The 20,174-nt window shown below is 45.5% G+C and overlaps 1 protein-coding gene across 8 annotated transcripts in view; it reads right to left on the minus strand.

Moving 5' to 3' along the window:
- The window catches only part of TP63 (tumor protein p63), a 154,257-nt gene that overhangs the window by 13,968 nt on the left and 120,115 nt on the right, over positions 1-20,174 (minus strand). For 7 of the 8 annotated variants that reach the window (XM_013195003.3, XM_013195007.3, XM_013195006.3 and 4 more), the window contains 6 exons: positions 8,076-8,262; positions 6,274-6,389; positions 5,836-5,945; positions 4,775-4,911; positions 3,948-4,030; positions 2,872-3,008 (listed from right to left, as the gene is read on the minus strand). In XM_013195003.3, coding sequence (XP_013050457.1) covers positions 2,872-3,008; positions 3,948-4,030; positions 4,775-4,911; positions 5,836-5,945; positions 6,274-6,389; positions 8,076-8,262 — 770 coding nt within the window. The remainder of the gene's footprint in view (positions 1-2,871; positions 3,009-3,947; positions 4,031-4,774; positions 4,912-5,835; positions 5,946-6,273; positions 6,390-8,075; positions 8,263-20,174) is intronic. The other variant, XM_013195002.3, reaches the window with a different exon arrangement.

A 20,174-nucleotide genomic window follows, 5' to 3' on the forward strand; every position in this document is an offset into this window, starting at 1 on the left:
GGGTAAAACCCTCTTTTGTTGAATATGAAGTAGAGTTTTCCAATAAAACCTTGGAGACTGGGTAGTTATTCCTTGAGAATATTGACAGTTAATGTATTTCACAGTAGAAGATTGAAGAAACTTCCCTTCCCCATGAAAGTGTGGGCCACCTCTGGTATCTCTGAAAACAGGAATTTTCTGGTGTTTAAAACCTTTCTGTCAAGTATTTGCCAGTGGCAGACCTTGAAAAGGAAGCCTTCTAAATAAATGTGCTGTTCTTCAAATATGGGCCCCAGGATTTGGCAGTGAAAAAGGAAGAACAGAAACTGCAGAAAAAACAGCAAAACACCTTCCCACCTATGATCATGAAGGTATTTGGCTTAACAGTAAATAAGAGAAAACCATGCACAAAAAAGCAAACAGAGAGGAGATGAGACAGAGAAAGATGTGGTCTGGAGCAATGTGGAGCACTGCAGTGTTTTTGATCGTCTTGTGGGACGTGGATTATCACCAGATTTGTCCTTTGTATTCCAGAACTGCAAGACAGCTTTATCTGTTGGCCTGTCAAACACAATGCTGGTCTGTATGTGCCTTAGAGCTATTATACTTTTAAAAAAATCTGGTTTGGGGGAAATAAATTACCTTTCACCATGATATCATCATCCTTTCTTTTTCTACTCTTCAAAAAAAGAAAAATGCATATGTGGTTAGCTAAACCTGCTTGCACACGATTGCTCTTATGCAAGCCAGTTCCTACAAAGTACTTTTCTCTCCCCATTCTTACAGCAAGATCTCAAACTCTTAAATTATTTTTGGGGGGGGGGGGGGGGGGAGTGCCATCATATCTATTAAGTTTCTCCAGCCAAATTTGCCTTTGCCCTCAACGCATTCCTTCAGAACTAAATATATACCCTGGATTATCAAGGTAAAGGCACCAGAACCCACGTGCTGATGCTTGAATGTGCATTTCAGCATGGAGGACCCTACTTGATGGTAAGCTGTCAGCAGAGACAACTACTATACCCTTGGACAGACAGTGAAAGATTTTTTCACCCCACTCCCAGCATCCTTAAAAGCTCTTAATCTTTCTCCCCAGTATCCCAGCACACTCAGCAGCTGAGAAAAATGAGTATATAACTGGACAAGTGCCAGGAGACATGCCAAAAGAAGTTTCATTAAATTAAATGGCTGGACTCATGCATGCTGGTCTTAAAGGTAACGCAAATACCAACTTCAGTTGCCAGGAACCCATCCTATTGATATAAAAAGAATGAAAACAGTAATTATGGCAAAGCAACTGTCACCACCAAATGAAAGCTGTCATCTGCTGCCATCCATTTCTGCTTACAGAACCATTTCTCAACTGAAATGGCTGTAGTTCAGGTGGAGCTTTGAAGACATGCAGCTGAGTGCACAAAGGCCACAACGCCTAGCAGCTAGTAAATACAAGTTATAGTATATACAAACAGCTCAGACAACTGAATTTTATTTTATTATTTTAAAAAAGCATCTCAAAAATTGCCAAGAGCCCCTGGATGCTCCAGCCATTTCAGCACAAAGCTTTAACATCTCTACGAGACTACAGCTGACACTAAGAACACACAGGTCAAAATGTGAACATATGCAGAGATCTGGCACAAAGCCGTGGTATTGCAGAAGCCCTGAGACAAGGCCAAGGCACCGAAATAAATCCCTACAGGCTCAAATGGGACTTATGTGGTGCCTTGGCCTTGTGCTAACCTCTGCAAAGGAATGAGTTATACCCGCAGCCTCTTGACGCGTGAGCTTACCAGCAGGAACGCATGAGATGCTAAGCACTACCGCTGGCGGCTACCTACAGCCGGGACGGCTACTTGCTGTCACCCGATACAGCAGGTGAAGCAAGGCCCATGAATGACACTGCTTACGGTCTGTCTGGGAAGTCACTCTCTGAACCAGTCTCTGTAACTGTAAAGCATTAGGAGTAGGGCGAAACAGAAACCAGACACTTATCTGGCCCTTCTTCTCCCCATCCTCCTGCCACTTACACCACCCAAAGTAATCCTTGTGTAGCCCTGCCAGCCAAGTTCAGACAGGGACTATGTCTGCCTGAATGCAAAGTTTCTTACACACAATGTGGAGAGTCAGTGACAAAGTACATTTTTTTGTTTAAAAAACACTTCAAAAGTGCATACAAAGAACCTTTTTTGAAGTGCTTGTTGTCTAGAAGGCAACTTGTTAAATGTTTTACCCTCAATCGTGATTTTCAGCTTCCACTGTTATAGCTCAGGAACCTACAATATTTACATTCCACCAAAAGACAGACACAGACACCAGCCCTCCAAAATCAGAAGTGCAGCAGTAGGGTCTGAGCGCTTGGCCAGGCTGGTGCTCGCAGTCCCAGCTCTGTGTGCTTCTACAAAATGCCTTGTGAATTCCCCTGAGGAGACATAGAAGAGACTTCCACATTCCTTGCCAGCTCTCACAAAGAAGATGGGAGAACAGCACAGCCCACCCTATGCTTCCCTGCTTGGTCATGCACATGTAGTGGGTAGAGAGGGACCTGCAATCAGTCAGGACCTGCACTTGGGGAAGGAGTGCTTTGCCCCACTGCACAGACAGGCAGGTTGCAAAACCTGGATTTCAAACTCAATCTCTCAAGTTCTGGTCCAGAAATTTGGCTTTGTCCCAATTCCTGGCATTGATTTCTATCAGCTCTGAACACAGGGTTAACAAGCAGTTCCATACCGTTGGAAAGGATTTTTCCAGGGTAGTATGCTACGAGTGCTTAGCCCTTGGTTAAGCACCTTATCCCCATAAACAACTGCACAGAAGCCTTCTGTGTCTCTCTCCTCTCTCTCCCTTCCCCATCATCCTTACTGCAGAGGTCACTGCAAACACACCCATACTCACTGCTTCTGGAGCAAGTGCTGGTGCTGCTGTTGCTGCTGCTGCCGGTAAGTCTCAATCGTGTGCTGGGGAAGGTACTGCATAAGTTCCAGGGACTCTTTGATCTTTAGTAGCATTTCATATGTTTCTCGTCCCCTCACCTGAATCACAGGGAAAAGAGTGAAAAGAAAGACCTTAAAGGACTGCATCTAGAGTGACAGCCATCTTTGTGAGTTGTAGATTAAGTAAACAACCAGCGCAGGATGCAAATACTGTTTATACTCAATGCATAAACAGTAAACCCGCTAAGCCTGGTGCTAGAGGTACAGCAGATAAATGTTGAAGAGCTGATAATCTGACACCTCAGGCTAGTGAACATCTTGGGGTTATCATCTAGCTTGATGTAAACCTACACTAACCAAAAGCATTACTTTGGTCCAATCCATTAGACAAAATATGTATTTACCTGCCTCATATCTGGTGATAAACCTTACGTGCCTTACAGAAAAAGAGTAAGGAGTTTGGCTGGTAGGTTTGGTTCTCCCTTCTTCCTAAGGACACCAAGGTAAGGTTTCCAATTTAACTCACCTAAACGTGGTCTATGGGCAAAGCAGTTCAACAGAAAGTTAGAGATCATACTTGCCCTTTCTGTTCCTACAATTAATACAGAGTATTTCACCTCTATCACTGCAGTACAATGGCAGCACATATAAAAGGCACAGTAGCATCCATCTTTGTCAGTAAAAAAGCAGAATTCAGCACATAATTCCTATAGAAAGCTCAGGAACCACAGATTCAAAAAAGCCTCAAAACTCAGTCACACCTCCAAGACAATGATCCTACCAGGACAGACAAATCCCTTGGGATATTCTTATATACATTGCACAAACCAAACTCAGGTCAAACAATGAAATTTCCTTCCACATTTTTTTGTTTAGAACATGCACTTAAAATAGATATCTCTGGGGAAAAAGAAGTATTCTACATACCAGTTCTAGATGCTGAACATAATTCTCTAAGATCTAGGTGAGCAGCCGACTTGCCTCAAATCACTAAGGAAGATACTAAACAGAACAAAAGCAAAGATGGAGAGAACTCACCGGTAAGTATAAGAGCTCATCATCTGGAGAACGTCTTTTTTTGATAGATGTCATCTGTATGCCATGAGTGCCTTGTCGAAAAGCTGAAAGGAACACAAAAAGCATCCCATTAAACAAAGAAAAAAAGGAAAAAAGGAAAAAAGGAAAAGAAGACATCAAGTGTAGGGCTAGCGCTTATGAGCTGTCAGTGGATTGGTGATCCATGACAGCACAGCAAAACAAAATGAGCACAAAAAACCCACTGCAGAAATTAAGACCTCCAATTTGCCTCCTGTTAAAGTCTGCCTCTTTGCTACGCAGCCAAGTGCCATCACTGAGCATATGTGGAAAACCAAAGTTGAGTTTCTACCCTTTGTGCATCTGATGAGTTGTATTCCATAGAGCAGAGAGATGCCAAAGCACCTTAATCACACAGCAGGATTTATACAGAGCCTTTGTATAGATCCCTGTAGCTGGAAGACATGCTACAGCAGGAGACGCTGTCTAGAATGAGCAGGGAATGACAGCACAGTCCCAAGTGAGCAGTAAAGGTTCAACAGCAGTTGCAGGCCCATCCAAGTACCTTGAGACTATCAGATAAACACATCCCCAACACTGGTTTTGCTGACTGGAACAGGTAACTACTACAGGCAGCACTGCGAGGGATCCCATAAACCCAGACTGTCAAATATGCACAGATGCTGTGCACATCTGACAGACATCTAATACCCTCCTGCCTCCGAGTCCATGCACAGGAGTGCTCTGTCCCCATGGCACAAGTGCCGGGGTTGCACCTGCACCTGGTGACAGCACGATCTGCAATCTGCCCAGCTCTGCCAGCTACTTACGGCGCTTCGTACCATCACCATTCTTTGTGCTGTCAGAGACTTGCTGCTTGCGGATGCTGTCCTCGTCTGCTTTGCGATCTCTGCCTGGGCAAGCGCAAATGCGGGCTTCAAAACATCGACGGCCCAAGACTTGCCCACTGTGAAGACAGGTGAAAGAAGAAACATCAACTGATGGCTCAGACACTGTCCAGCAGCATCCCTCACACCCTGACAACAGGCCAAACTCACAAGCTAGTTACCTACACCTGCTTTATCCTTCCACCCCAGAACTAACGTGTCCCAATCACTGACAGCTCATCTTACACGTGTTCAGTAAATACTACGTAGATTGACTACAAGTCATAGAAAAAAATAAGCAGAAATTCACATCTATTCACACTGATCCGGCTGTTAACTCAGACTACTACTCTGATCTTCTTAAATTGTACTTATGCACGCAGGGGAAGGGTGACACCTCAGTCAGAGACGTGGAGGAATCAGAATCATTTAGGCTGGAAAATACCTTCAAGATCATCAAATCCAATCATCTACCTGACCTAAATCTAACACGATCAACCAGAATAGTTACTACCTGCCTTTTTTTTTTCCCCCCTCTAAGTCTGACCATTGGTCTCCATCTTCCTCACAGTTTGCATCTTCTTCCTTACAGTTTGAGAGATTTGCCGCATTAGAGCAAGGGCACAAAAGCACTCTGCTCAACAGACGTGGAAGCAGGGTATCTAGCTATTCACAGGTGGGTTAAGTGGACTAGGCATACTCATAAGACTTCAAAACTGTGCATCAAAACTTTTCAACTGCAAAAACACTCATCATTTACTCCATGTGATAGTGTAGTAAGGACAGAGTCTGAATGATTCAGACCAGACAAACAAACAGACCCAAACTTCCCACTCCCCACTCAGAATGTCCTAGGTGTTGGGCAATTCCTGCCTGAAAAGAAACATCCCATAGCCCCTGGCATCAAACTGTCCCCTAAGAATCTGGCAATGCTGTCCTGAGCAGAAGAGGAGCCAGAAGACCACCTCACAAGCAAAGGGCTACATTTGTGACACAGTACTTACTCTCTAGTTTCCAGCGTGACGATGATGAGGATTGGGCGACGGTTCATCCCTCCTACGCAGCTACTGTTACACATGAAGTTGTACAAGACTGTTGTGAACTCTGTACCAACCTGGATGAGACAGAGGGGATGAGCAGAAGAGATGGTGGATGGAAAGCTCTGCTTTTTGCAAGCTGTCCCTCTGAAAATCCTTTCCACTCCCATGGCTGTGCTACAACCAGGCTATCATGAAATTTTCCCCACCACAAGACTTCCTTAAATAAAACAGAAGAACTCAGTCTCTCAGGGAATGAAGAGGCATTTAAAATACCATTTCTGATAAAGAGGAATTCAACGTGATGAGGATAGGGCAAGCGCATGACTTTGTCTCCTTTGACTACTGTTAAAACCCCAACCTTATCACATGCCAGGATGCCCCCACCCTGAGCTCACAACATACCTGAGGTGGCTCATATGGGACCAGCACGCTCTGTCTCCCAGTGATGGGGTCTTCTACGTACTGGGCATGGCTGTTCCCTTCCACCCTGATCAGGTGGCTGGGAGGCGCAATCTGCCCTACAAGGACAAGGAGACAAAAGCAAGACATTGTTTGGTGATGCAGGCTCAAGTGCAGGGCAGCAGGATCTTCCAACCAAGGGGAACCCCCACGCCTGGTCTCAGGTCTATCAGAGCACGTGTGCCTCCCAGCCCTTATAGCATCTATTTCCAAGGTTCCGACTGCCAGACAAAGGCAATGTAGACTTCCTCAAGCTCACACTGGATACCTGTGAGCAAACTTTAACATGGATTTCCCAAGATCTCAAACTAAACAAACCCAAACGTCAACTGAATGGCAGCTCACAGCAGCTCTTCCAGCAGATAACTGGATTTTTGCAGCATCTGAAAGTCTTCTCCTCCCCAACCCCAAAGTGGTACATGACACCAATTCCTTTGGGTCTCAACTCCTAGTTCTTTCCAAACAGTTAACCCTCTTCCGTTCCTGCCCATCACTATCAATCCTAACGAGATAAAAAGATTGAAGCAGCAAAAAAAATTCCTTTAACTAAAGGTCAGCTTGAAAAGTCATGCTTGCTCACAGCAGTAGAGGGCAAGGAACACGATCATCTTTGTTTGTAGGCCCCTTTCCAATAGTTCAAAAAAGTTTCCTTCCTGCAAGTTTACTTTAGTGTTTCTACAACACAAATTCTGAAGAATGAAGCCTGTTTTGGGTTCATCTAAATGATTTTGTGTTTTAACTGTTTATTCCTTACTCAAAATACAGCATATTCAGAAGTATTTTTTTCAAAATAAGAATTCATAGTTTTAATTTCCGCCCCCCTTCTTTAAAACTCTGTCGCTTCACCAAGTATAAACTAAAAAAAAATAAAATCCAGTTCTGTTGGAAAAGCACTTTCTAACAGAAAAAGCGTATTTCAAAAAACTGTCTCACTTCATGCTGATTTTCAGATCCCAAGTCCTTGCTTGTTTTGGGATTTGTTTAGCTGACTGCACTGTAACTAGCCAAGGGAGCTAGGCTCCCAAGACATGCTGCTAACACTTTTTTTTTTACAGTAGGAGACAAATAATGCATGTAGAATAAAACAGATGCTCATCTGAACTTACGTGAACTTCAGCAGCCAAGGCAAAATGGAGCCCAGCCCATGAGTTTGCAGAAAATCCCAAGACATTTTCAAAACAGCTGCTACTTCACTAATATGAGAAGCAGCAAGTAAAAGATTAGAACATTAATACTGAACTGATAGTGTTAAGCGTACAGGAAGGTTGCCTGTGGCTGATGCTGGCACTTAATGCTATCCTACTAGAGATAAACAGCCCCTCCGTCTTTGAGGTGCGGATTAAGGACTGGAGATGATATTGCATCCTGTTACTAGATCCCTGCCCCAGCGACATGGAAGCTCATTCCTGAGCACAAAAACAGCTGCTTCTCAAAGGAGCCCAAGCAGAGTGGGGGAAAAGCTGCCAGAAGGGCACTGGCTGCCATGGGGACAGACATCCATCCAACCTGGGCAGGCATGAGGTTTATTTCTGTATTTTCTTCCCAAGTACGTGCTCACACAGGAATAGCTAAAGCACAGCACAAAGCTTCCTGTTAAGCACAGCAGCAAAAAAGCTACAAGAAACACTGCAAGGAGGTCTGCTGCCAACAGACTGGCAGCGACACTACTGCAAAACCCTGTACTGGCAACTCAACACCCAAGCAGCTTTGCTGGCAGTCCTTCTACAAAGCATTGCCCTCCTTACCCTCGTTGAACTCCCGGCTCAGCTCGTGGTTCGGGCAGCGTTTGACCACTTCAGTGACGTGTTCAGCTTTCTTGTAGACTGGCATAGCCCGGATGACGGCTCCCTGCGGCGGTGGGGTCAGCACTTTGATCTGAATGGGACATGTCTTGGCGATCTGGCAGTACAGCTTTTTCAGTTCAGTGGAGTACTGAATGGGGGAAAAGAGAAAGTCAGGACATTCAGCTAGAGGTGGAGGCATGCCAGAGAAATGAAGACGGGTTTATGCACACAGCTGAATGTACCAGCTATTCCATAGAGGCACTGCATTTGTTCAGAGAAGAGCCACACAGCCAGACAAGTGGCAAAACCAGACCTTTACTTGCTTTAGAATAGTGGAATGTAAGACTGACACCTAGTTTTTCCCAAAGGCAAAAATATTCAGCAAGAGCACTGCTATTATGTGATCAAATACAATCTTTATTTCTCTTGTGCATCCCTTGAAAGAGGGGTGTGTGCACACATTACCCACCTAACAAAGTGGAAGACATTCTTTTCACAACAGCCTGTAATCCTGGAAAGGCTGAAAACCACATAATGTAAAGTGTTTCATCCTGTTTTGTAAGAAAAAAACCTCGTTTTTGATAACAGTAAAAACCATGAGCCTTGGAAGTGAACAGTATTTGAAAGCAACACCCTGCCCAACCTGAGAGTTGTGCCAGATCTGATATTTGCTATCTTTTTTTTAAAAAGTCTCTCATACCTCTGCTGATCATCTCTATATCAGTATCCCCACTTTTAAACTCTGAGCACTGTATCCACAAAGTAGCAGGGGGAAAAACAAAAATATATCAAAGCTCTGAATAGTAAAACAACCCAAAAAGCTGGTCTACAATGGAACCTGGAGCACAATCCAGGAGTTGGCTTCAAAACGGACGCAGCCACCATCCTGGTGTGTGCAATAGACACCTGGAACAGAGCAAGAAGCTCCTATTCACTGTGCTACTTCAGAGCATATTAGGTTCCCTCTTCTAGGACATTCTGCTCCAGTGTGCTGGCACAGCATTTCCCTGAACTGTGTTCACATCTGGAAACCTTTACTCAGCAAAACGTCACGGCATGGGCTAAAGTCATTGGTTTCTTTTTTAAAAGCCCTCTCTGAAATACGAATATGCATTCAGCAGGAATAGTCGCGGACACTTTGGGCACAGGTGGGTAGCGATAGCACAAGTGGGAATGGTTTTAAACTAAAAGAAGGGAGATTTATATTAGAGGTTAGGAGGAAATTCTTCTCTCAGAGGGTAGTGAGGCACTGGAACAGTTTGCCCAGAGAAGTTGTGGATGCCCCATTCCCAAAGGTATTCAAGGCCAGGTTGGATGAGGCCCTGGGCAACCTGGCCCATGGCAGGGGGGTTGGAACTAGATGGGCTTTAAGGTCCCTTCCAAATCAAGCCGTTCTGTGACCCTATGAAACCCTTAAGTGGTTCAGTATACCCCAACCCCAATCCATTCTTCTGAATGTCCCCGTGAAAAGGACTCTCCACCCCCCTCTGCTGATCCAAAATAAGACAGTTTTTACTGATACCCCACTACAGAGCCATTCATTATTTTTTTCTTGGTGTTCAGACACTTGCAAGTGCAGAGCTCTCCCAATAACTAAAGCATGTAACCCACAGGAATTGCTGGCATCTCCCTACTTCCATCTCTTTGGTTCCTGCAGAGAAAGAAGAAAAGTGAAAGCCCCAAGGTGGTTTTTATTGAAAACGTCTCCAGCAGCTGTGGCTGATACAGCCCTGGTCCCAACTGTTCAAACAGAGCACCAACAGGTTCATACAGGTCGAGAGCACAAGTTGGCCATCCACCCTGCTGGGATGGGAAGAGCTGGCGCATGCATGGGTGGGTGGTGGGTGACGTGGCAACAGAAGGATTAGCTAGCGATATTCAGAGATTATTTGCATTTCAAAGTGTACACATTGCTAACACAGGAAAACCAAAGCTGGTAGAGACACTGGGGAGGAGAGGGGGATTAAAAATAAGACAGGCTGGTCCCTTCCCTGCTCGCTCAATGCCATCCTGCCACATGGCAGAGGAGATGCTACAGGTATTTAAGTCAAGGAAAAAAAAATCTCTAAAATGCAAAGGCCAAGTTGTGCAATGTATTTTATGTGCCTGCAGGCTAGAGATTAAGCCCACAAAGGATTTACCCAGCCCGCGGAAATGGGGAACATGCCAAACAATTACAAAAAAAGTTGCGAAACACATCTAGATGGTGATTTATATCAGACATCTTTTTAACCTGAAATTCCTTATTGTTTTTTAATTAAAAAGCAATTCCTTACTAAAGGTAAGAGTGAGCTCACTATGTTGTCTTTTCATCTCCTGAGTAGGAAAAGAATCACATTTGAAAGAGGAGGAAAGTTTAGAAAGCATACGTGGAAAGCCTGAAAAAGCCACCTAACTGCTTGGATGTCTTACTGTCATTGAAGTGTAAAGAAACCGTGCACCCAAACGCAGTGGGCTGAAATGAAAGCATAAATATGGAAGTGTGATGGCTTGGCAAGGGCACAGCACACACCAGGAGGGAACGTGTCTGGTGTCTACAAGCATTCAGAGAATTGAACAAATGGAAGGAGATACACCCCTCTCGTAAGCCCTGGTCAGGGACCAGAAGTAGTGGTGTTGACTATAATTTTACATCTAATATCTTCACCAGCATTACAAAAGAGGGGGAAATCACTGCTTCTGGAAGGACAGGAGAGGTGCCCAACACCAGCAAAAACACACAGGCTCCAGGTCAAACAGCGTTACCCCTCTGCCAGCAAAGAAGGGGATCTGCTCCCCCTCCATCTGCCCTTCAACAGCAACCAGAAGGGAAGCACAGGGCCTGCAGCTTAAATTTACGGACAGAAAACAGCCAAGGGCTAATGGGCTAGAAAGAACAGGCCTCTCTGATAACAGAAGAGAGATATGTTCCCAAACCACAGGGCTTGTAAGCCTTCAGACCCCAGAGCTCTGGCTAACACCAACTTGAGCTAGGCACATCACAGGAGGGTAACCAGAAGGCCACCAAACCTTGTGCTGCTCACCTCCGCTTTGGGACACAGCTGGGCACTGGGAGGCAACCAGCAGCAACCCACACAGAAAGACAAGGCAGGAGGTGAGAAGCCACCTTCGTTACACAACTGCAGGAGGAGTTCATGTCTCCTGGGCGTTGCACGGGGCTCGGGGCCGTGGCACACTGCGACTTGGCAAGGACTCCACCTCTACCCCAGCACAGCGGCCCACAAGCATGTAGTCCTCAAGAGGCCGGTCATTTAACACCGGTGTAAATCTGTCCACGGGGTACCTGCTGTCAGACAGTAAAGGGCTTGAGTTTCCCATCCTGCCAACTCTGCTTTGACCATGGGTAACCTGATGCCCAGTCATCTACTGGCATAAATAGATGCCAACAACTAGGTCACAGCGACTTGGTACTGGATCAGTGATAATCGCTATATCCACAGAGTAAGACAGGATATTGTATATAGATTTCAAAGCAAATAAGCAAGAGAAAACCCCCGAGGCAGGAGCCGTCTGTGCATTCAGAGAATGCCTGCGAGCAGGGGACCCCAAAACGCCCCACCTGGCAGGAGGTGACAGTCACCCTGCCCACCATCTTGCTACAGGAACTGACGGATGCTCACCGTATGGGGGATAAGAGCACAAGATCAGCAACTCCCAGCAAGGATCACGAGACAGATTCAGTATCTTTATGCCAGCAGTGGGGGAGGAGGGAGAAGATCGTTCTTTGAAAGACATGTCAGAAAAATCAAAGCAGAACCAACATTTTGTACTAATCCAGAGAGAATTGTCAAGAACTGAATTACTCTCCATCGGTAACTTTCGGGTGTAAATACTTGAAATTAAGGCAGTTAACAAATCCAGAGTATGACTATTAACCAACAGACTTCTGTTACTTGCCTGAGTAGGGAAATTAATTCGGAGGAAAACTACTAAAAAGCCTGACCTAAATCAACAAGCCTGTCATTTATGGAGATGACAGTCATTATGTAGCAGCAGGAAGAAAGGCTGTGCCAAAAGCCTGGGGAGCATGAACACCACTTCTACAAGACATACAGAGCAAAAAGTTATTTCAAAACAAAAGAACGGAGCCTGGCACCACATTATCTGCTCAGGCGAGGGGGGGGAAGGTTTGGCTCTGACTCTTCCTTGGGGTTCAATTGCTGCAAGTCATGCCCAAATAAGCAGACTTCAAGAGATTGCTAAGAACAACAGTGAATTTAGCTTTTTGCTTAATAATATGTTTTAAAAGGAAAGAAGAAAACATTCCAGCGCCTGCAGCCCTGCCCTCCCCACCTGCCTGTGCAGACATACTGTATTACCCACTCTTGGCACCCCGGCTGGTAATTCAGTATCACAATGCACACACGCCAGCTACCATCAGGCAACACCTGTCTGATTTTTCAGCAAGCCCCTTCTCTGGAAGGTGTGTCAAAGGGTTTAAGGGAGAAAACAAAACACTTCACTTTTCAAATGGAGAATTTTCACTACAGCGACAGACGTCTCCTGGAAGTGAGTGCTTTGTGCAACACAAACTGAAATGGCTTTTCACTGAGCATTCAATTCCCCTGCAAAACTCTGATGTAGCAAAATCCCCCAAACACTGCTTTGGAAAGCTACCTCTAGAATCCGTCTTACCATCTGATCTAGCCAAGGGATTACAGCCCCTAAGTCTTTAAAAGGAGTGGGGTTCAAGCATCTCTGCAAAGGCTGACAAATGTCAGCTTGAAGGTGATCCCAGAGGCTGGCTTACGGTGTGACAGCCCTGAGCCCCTTCTGCTCAGATCAACGGGTCTTTCAAATCTCTTGCAAACTTCTTTCAAGAAGTCACGTTTCAGTTCAACTCAGTTAAACACTAGAGTCATTTTACCTGACATTTTCAAAGCCTCAAAGCTACCGGACAGCTGTGATTTCTCCACTAACAAACTAGCTTCAAGAAAGGAAAAAAGAATGGGTTAGAAGAACAAGAAAGCAACATTTACTCATGCTGACGTATTCACAGATGAGAACAAAGAGCCATGAAAAACAGAAAATAACCTAAGTCAGGGCAAGGTTAATTAATTTAGGATAAAACAAAAAAGAAGTAGGGGAAAAAAAGTACCTTTTAGGAAGAAAGAACAGTATTTATGCATATACCTTAAATATTTTGTTTTGACAAACCTTTTCATTCACAGAAATTGTTGGGAGTTGGGGGGGGCAGTATGCGTGCACATTCACGCTCTTAGGAGATTTGTGTTCACAACACACTCAGCAGGGAAGTCCCCAGGGACCTTTCCCAGGAGCACTGGGGACGGTGACACCTCCTGCCAGATGTAACCCTCAGTTCAGCAGAACCTTCACCCCATCGCCTGCTAGCTCTTGTTGCAGCTCTGAGGTCCTCCAGCTCACCAGGCTCCAGAGAGCAGCAGTTTGCTGCTAGCAGATGTAGCAGGCATTCAAACCACGGACACAACAAATGGGTTCCACAGTCATCAGCCTCATGTGCCTCCAGATCCTTTATGTTCATGTTAGCATCACGGCAGCTAGAAGCACCTGTGAGCAATCCCCACCCGAGTAGAAAACCACCGTGCAACAACCAGGGAGGACTGCAGCAGGAAGGGATGCTGACGGCACCAGGAGCTCTCTGAAGACATTTACCAAATTTCTCTGCTGCAGGCGAAGGAAATAAACCACCCTCATTTTCCCCTTGGGGAGGGGCAGAGCCTCACCCACGAGAGACTGCCTTCGCAGAGGCAAACTTCACCTTCCCCTTGAGCTCCTCTGCCCCTTCCCTGGCCCTGCCGCTGCACGGCCCGCGCCTCGCCAGGCGCGCACGAATTGTGCTGATGAGCTATTAAAATCCTTCCTCCGAGCGCTTTTCCCCAGGAGCCGCAGCCAAAGGCCGCCTGTTGCCACCTGTCAGTCCTGGGGATTAATTACCTGCGCCGGGCTGGGAGCGGCACATTCCTCCCCAGCCTCGCCCTGCGAGATGTTGACATCAGGCAGGTGGGCCCCGCGTCCCCCGGCCAGCAGCGTGGAGGGGACGGAGGGGGGGGACACGATCCACGAGCTCGGTGGGGACAGGCAGCAGCTGTGCTACAAAAAACACAGAAAACTGGGAGAAGGAAAAGCGTCAAGGAGCGTGTCGGTGCAGCTCTGTGCTGCCCCAGGGCACGCTGTGCACCCAGCGCTGGACTGGACACTTGAGGGCGGCTTGGAAGCCGTAGTTAAAAAAAATTATAATATCTTTGTTGACCTGCTTAGGTAAATGGGAGCAGGGAGGGGTGGCTGGGAGGAGGAGGATGGAGAAACATAGCCTCCGGATGAGGATTCAGCAGGATGGTGCCTGGCTCCCCCTCCTGCGGGCAGGGGTTTGGGAGAAGCACAGCTGGGGGAAGGCACCGTGGTGCCTGGTCAGACCTGACCCAGTCTGGTACCTGCACCTCTGGCAGGAGGCTGCTCTGCCCCGGCCCCCTGCACCACAGATACATAACAAAAGGAGAAAGGCCCAAATAACTCCCTTCTGGTTGATGCAGAGCTGCTTTCCCAACCCCAGCAGCTGTGCCTGACCACCTATTTGCCTTGGCAGAGAGAGCCAGCTCCTCACTCACCCCCCCAATTTTCTCTACACTGCACTCACATCCAGCCCCCCATTACCATCCAGCAAATACCTCCCCCAGCAACACACCACTCCTGGAAGAAACTGATGAAGTAGGCTGAGAAAATCATTCATGGGATCATTCACAAGTGATCACGCTGTAGAGAACCTCTGAAATTCCCCAAAATGTTCAGTCTGGAGTATCAGCTAAACTCTCACACCATTATGTAAAGTAGACCACTCATTCATGTGACTGCTTTAGCACCTCACTTCAGGTTCCCCAGAGATTTTCATGCAAAATTACCTTGATCAGGATGTATTCTCTGCTTCAAGAATATTTCTACCTAAAATCACCATCAAAACCACAACAGAAATAAATACTGATATTATTCTCTATTGCTCTGTGAAACAGTTGTAAATTTGAAAGCTTGATGGCTTTTGCATTTCGTTTTCACACCTACAGCTTTACTTCACCAACAAGTGAAGACCTCTCAAGGTTTGGCTTGAAGACTTTTTTAAATAAAAAACAATGAACTGAAAAGTATCCTATTTCAAGCGGAAAAGCCCTGATAGGAAACTACAGATGCAAGTCGGAAATCTTGTGCCTGTCTTTTGATACAAAGCAATGGCTATAAAGGAAGTCTTTATGACTGGATTTTATTAGAGTTCTTTCTTTGCTACTTTTGTAACTTTTAAAATTAATTTTTTAAAACCAAACCCATAACGCTGTAGTGAAATGACCTATCTGATGTACCCAGCTCACACTCTGCTTGCGTATCGTATCCAGTTTCTCAGCCTGTTTCTAAACTGAAACTTTAGCCGGACCAAATAAGTTTCAGAGGCTAATAATGTCTAGCAATTTGCATTTCCGATAGGCTACTTCACACAGGAAATTCTGCAAGTGAGGTGAAATCATGAAACGAAAGAATTCATAGTGAGCATGCTGAAAGAAACGAGCACCAATGCCATACATCCTTCCCTACAGAGTAAGTGCTCAGTGACTGGGGGATCCCACATCACAAAATGCACAGGAATTTCCACACTGGATGAAGTGGCTTCCACAAGGACAACTTATATTATAACCCAAAAACAGAGGTACAGTCATACCTTTCTGCAAAAAGAAGTTTACATGTATATAAAAAACCACCCAAGAATTATGCCGACAGTAGCAAAGCTGCTCTAATGCAATATAACAGGACAAAGCAACCGTGCTGTACAAACTTCCCAGGCTTTCAACACTGCACCGATTCCCACAGGATCAGAGCGTCTCCCAGCGTGCTATTCTGCACATCCCTGTGATGCTACATTCACAGGCTCTGCCAATTAACTGAGAACAATACAGCCAATTTACAGGCCATCAATAAAACATTACATCTGTTATACCTCATTCTTTGAAGGATGTTTCTCTAGGATCATTTTGTAAGTAAGTTCTCCCATGGGGTCTCATGCTGCGTTGCTATACTTAAAGCATTATTTTTCTTCTCTGTTTTTTGAGGCGTGGGGCTGGACACAAGCTCTTTTTATTCTGTTCAACTCTTAGCCTCTCAAGCTGATGTCTTTACATCTCCTGGTGACTTCTGTACTACAAGTACAAAACAGCATAAGCAGTCTGACTATTAAACAGGATGCTAACAAACATACAGGGTAGAAAGCTCGCTCTCACACAGCCTAAACTCACTTAAAGATTAACACATTAACATTTGGCAGAGTGAGTGAGTGAACAAAGATGGGCTAAAGAATTAGTTACGATTGGAATTGAAAAGCATCAGCTTCAATTAAAAAAAGAAGAAAGCCGATAAAGCCTGACCACAAGATTTTAATCGTTAACCGAGCTCCTTCTGCACTCACTGTAACAACTTAATTGCATCTCTTCCCTCCTTTTGCAGCTCCACCATCCTCAGGGACACTCAGCTGCTTCACATCCTCCTCACAGGAGGGGCAAATGAAGTGCTATGCTGTGATACCAGGATTTGCATCTATACAACACATACACCTGCTTGCAGGTAATGCAAGCATCTGTACATACATGGCCACGTGTTTGTTTACATAAAACTTTAAGCTGATCAGCATACCACCACATATCACACCAGCTAGAGGCTGTAATGGTGACATAACCAGCAACAGGCCTTCCAGGTAATTCTACTCGTTATATCAGAAATTATTCAAAGCTGAAGCTGAAAACTCAGAAGTGATTTAACAAAAACCTCACCATATGCTTAACTTTTGGCAGTGCTGTTAACCACTGCCTGCTAAGCAGGCATATGTCTATATAGGAACATTCATGAAGCTGAACCAGGACTTAAAGGTCTTAGACAACTTTTTTTTTTTTTTAAATAAAGGACTCCAGAAAACAACTGGAAAGAGCATATCCAGGCTCCCCACAGCAAACCCACCCCACCATATACCACTGCTGAATCCCATGCACATCAGCCTCAAACACTGAGCACCAGAACCCGTTCTGCTCATGGACTGCGTTAAGTAAACTTGAAGTAAAGCCCAGGCTGGCCATTCCAGACCTCCTCCCAGTTTGGAGTGGGGGATTAAACCTTCTTATAACCATCTGTCTCAGGTTTGGCCAAAGAGGAAAGCTGCTGTTTGCTTCCTTTCAGACTCCCAGATCTCACTCATATCACGTCTACATGTTTCAGCACATTCCATCCTACCAGACAAACTCCAAAACCCTCTAACCAGCCAGAGGAAATGTTGTCTGGAGTAATCAGACACCAGCTTTCAGTGCATCTCCCAGTCACTTTTGTCCTCTGCTTAAAGAGAAAGGGTGAGGAACTCAATCATGAGGAGGGAAGAACAACAGCTGAACATACATGTTGTCCCTATTGACTCTTTCGGTACATTAAGGTTGGAAAAGGCCTCCAAAATCATCTGGTCCAACTATCCCCTTACTACCAATGCTTAAGCAAGCAGCAAATGGCAAAGCAAAAGCCCTGAAGCTCTCCAAACTAAGCCTGGTTCCATCAACATGGATCAGCTGCAAGAGCCTTATATAAGCAGATCAAGCCTTGCAGCCCTCTACAGAGTACACTTATGCTTTGGGTCCTCAGCAAAAGCACCTCAGCATGGCATACAGCCACAGGTTCAAACAACTCCACACCAAGCTGAAGATCAAGGGGGTGAAGCAGCGTACAAGGAAATTTCAGACTGAAGAACTAACTCTAATGCACTTATTAGTTCCCTCATCTGCAAATAAGGGGATTTCATAGGTAACCCAGCAGAAGGTAAACAAGTCGTTAGTACAATATCTGTTACAGCAGAGGGAAACCAAGCTGGATGAGAGAACAAGTGAAAAAAATACTGAAGTTGTTCTGGCAACATAGTCTTTTCAATCAGCAACATCCCAAGCCTGCAATTTTCACAGTCAGGCCCAGAGGTATCAGGCACCCTGCCACACAATGTACCAGCCATTCAACACCCTGCAAAGCAGGACACTTTGCTAAATGGTGACAGATTTCCACCCAAATTCTGGCTCATGCCAAAGGGCTGACCTACTTGCAAAATACTACAGGGTCAGCATGTTACAGAAGAAAGAGTTAGTGTGTCAAACACGGACCCATTATCCCAGCTGGGGCACTGACAGGCTCAGGAGAAATGCAACTCATCTTTGCAAACCTTCATCCTGATGGGTAGCTACCAGAGAGAAAACTCAAATGACTCAAAGCTAAAAGCAGGTTTAGCGCCTTCTGACCTCTCATACTGCATACTTCCTCCAGATACATTTTCTTTCCTTTACACTTTTTCTTGACTTCAGCTCTAGATTCAATGTGCTCTACTTAGAGACTTAGAGAAAAGTAACCCCTGAAGAAGTTCACATAGGCAGTGTGATTCAATGGAAGCAACAGATGCTAGATTTACTTCAAAAGAGAGATGTTTTCAGCAACATTCATCCAGAAAAAAAGCTGACAGGTCTGGCTGAGCACTTCTATCTCCTCAGACAGTGAATCACACCTTCAGATCCCGAACTTGTGCATGAGACAGCTCAGAGCTATCCCAGCATGGCTCTCTAGCTCTTTTCTTCATCCAACGTTTGTCCTAAAACCCAAATCAGACAGAGCCACTGAGAGCTCTGGGACACCACAGACCAGACAAAAAATGGAAACGGATACATCTGAGACCATCCCCCGGGAAACATGGGTCTTAATACCTGTAGTAGAATCCACAGCCAAACACGAGGTCCTTCCTGAGCACAGAGCAAAGATACTCTCTGCTTCTACAGTGGCCTGAGCAGTTAGAACAGGTCAATGACTGCAGGTATTCTCTTGACTAGGGTGGGCATGCCTCCCTCAATGTCACGCTGTGACCACCTGCTGAAGGGCTCCCTCAGAAGCTCCTGAGTGGGGGATCTGGCTACCACACCCCACGGCGCAGGGCTGACAGCCAGCCAGCATGCTGGGGGTCTCAACTGCAAACATTAATGGATGGAATAAGAGGCTACCTCTAAAGTCAATTTGCGTTCTTGAAAATGATTTAACAGCTCTGATGAGGAAAGGTGATCCCCTTTCTCCCCTGTTTACTGCCCTTTTCCCCCCCGGTTTATTCCACCGGAGGGAAAGTACGGATATTTCTCCACTCCATCCTTCTAATAAACCGAAGTATTAATCACACCTATGGGAGGCGATGGGAGGAAAGACAGAAAGTATTAAATCTGACAGGCTCTCAAAGCAGCAATGCCAGTGAAATGCATCATTAAGGTGAGCAATTTTCCTGTTTACTTCATAGGCTCTGACCCCCCCAGTTCTCCCCCCCCCCCCATTCCTCCCCGCCTAAGATGTGGGCAGGACCCATCAAGGCAAAGCTTGGAAGCAAGCAGCAGCGTCCCCAATTTCTACATAAATGCTGCAGGCCAAAGAGCAAAGGCAAGTTCCAACTGAGCCCTTGACAGTAATCAAGCACTGCGGCGCCTCTGGTCTTGTCTTGTGCATACCTTGCAAGTAGCATCATGTCTTCCCGCTGAGATTTCACTGGCAGCGCACACAAGTGCCTTGTTCCTTGGCTTCTATTTCAGAAAAAAGAAAGTCCTGAACACATACACACCCCTGCTTTTCTACTTTGAGGTAGAGCATTTTCTTCTAAATCCTCGGCATATTGTAGGGCAGCCCTTTCAGAACACGTTTGTGAATTTACAAGAGATCTCTTCTGTTCCTTTGCAGAAAGGCTAGGGTGAGTCCCTTGCCAAAAAGGCATTGAGTTTTCTCTGTTAACGTCCAGGAAACTTTCCTGAGTCAGATCTTATTACTTTTGAAACAAGGTACAGGTACCAGCAAGTCTCTTCCATGATAACAGCCAGGGCCTGTCCCATTTCCTGATCACATTACACTCAATTTCCAGAATTACATCTATGCAAATATTGTTCTCCTGCTTGCAGAGCAGTTCATTGATAATTAAAGCAAAGAGCCAGCAAAGCTTTTCTGGCCAGGACAGACAAGGTGGTGAGCAATGCAACAAACTAGTGCATAGGTAATAAACAGGGCTAA

The sequence above is a fragment of the Anser cygnoides genome, chromosome 9 (genome assembly GCF_040182565.1).
Source record: "Anser cygnoides isolate HZ-2024a breed goose chromosome 9, Taihu_goose_T2T_genome, whole genome shotgun sequence".
Classification (NCBI taxonomy): domain Eukaryota; kingdom Metazoa; phylum Chordata; class Aves; order Anseriformes; family Anatidae; genus Anser; species Anser cygnoides.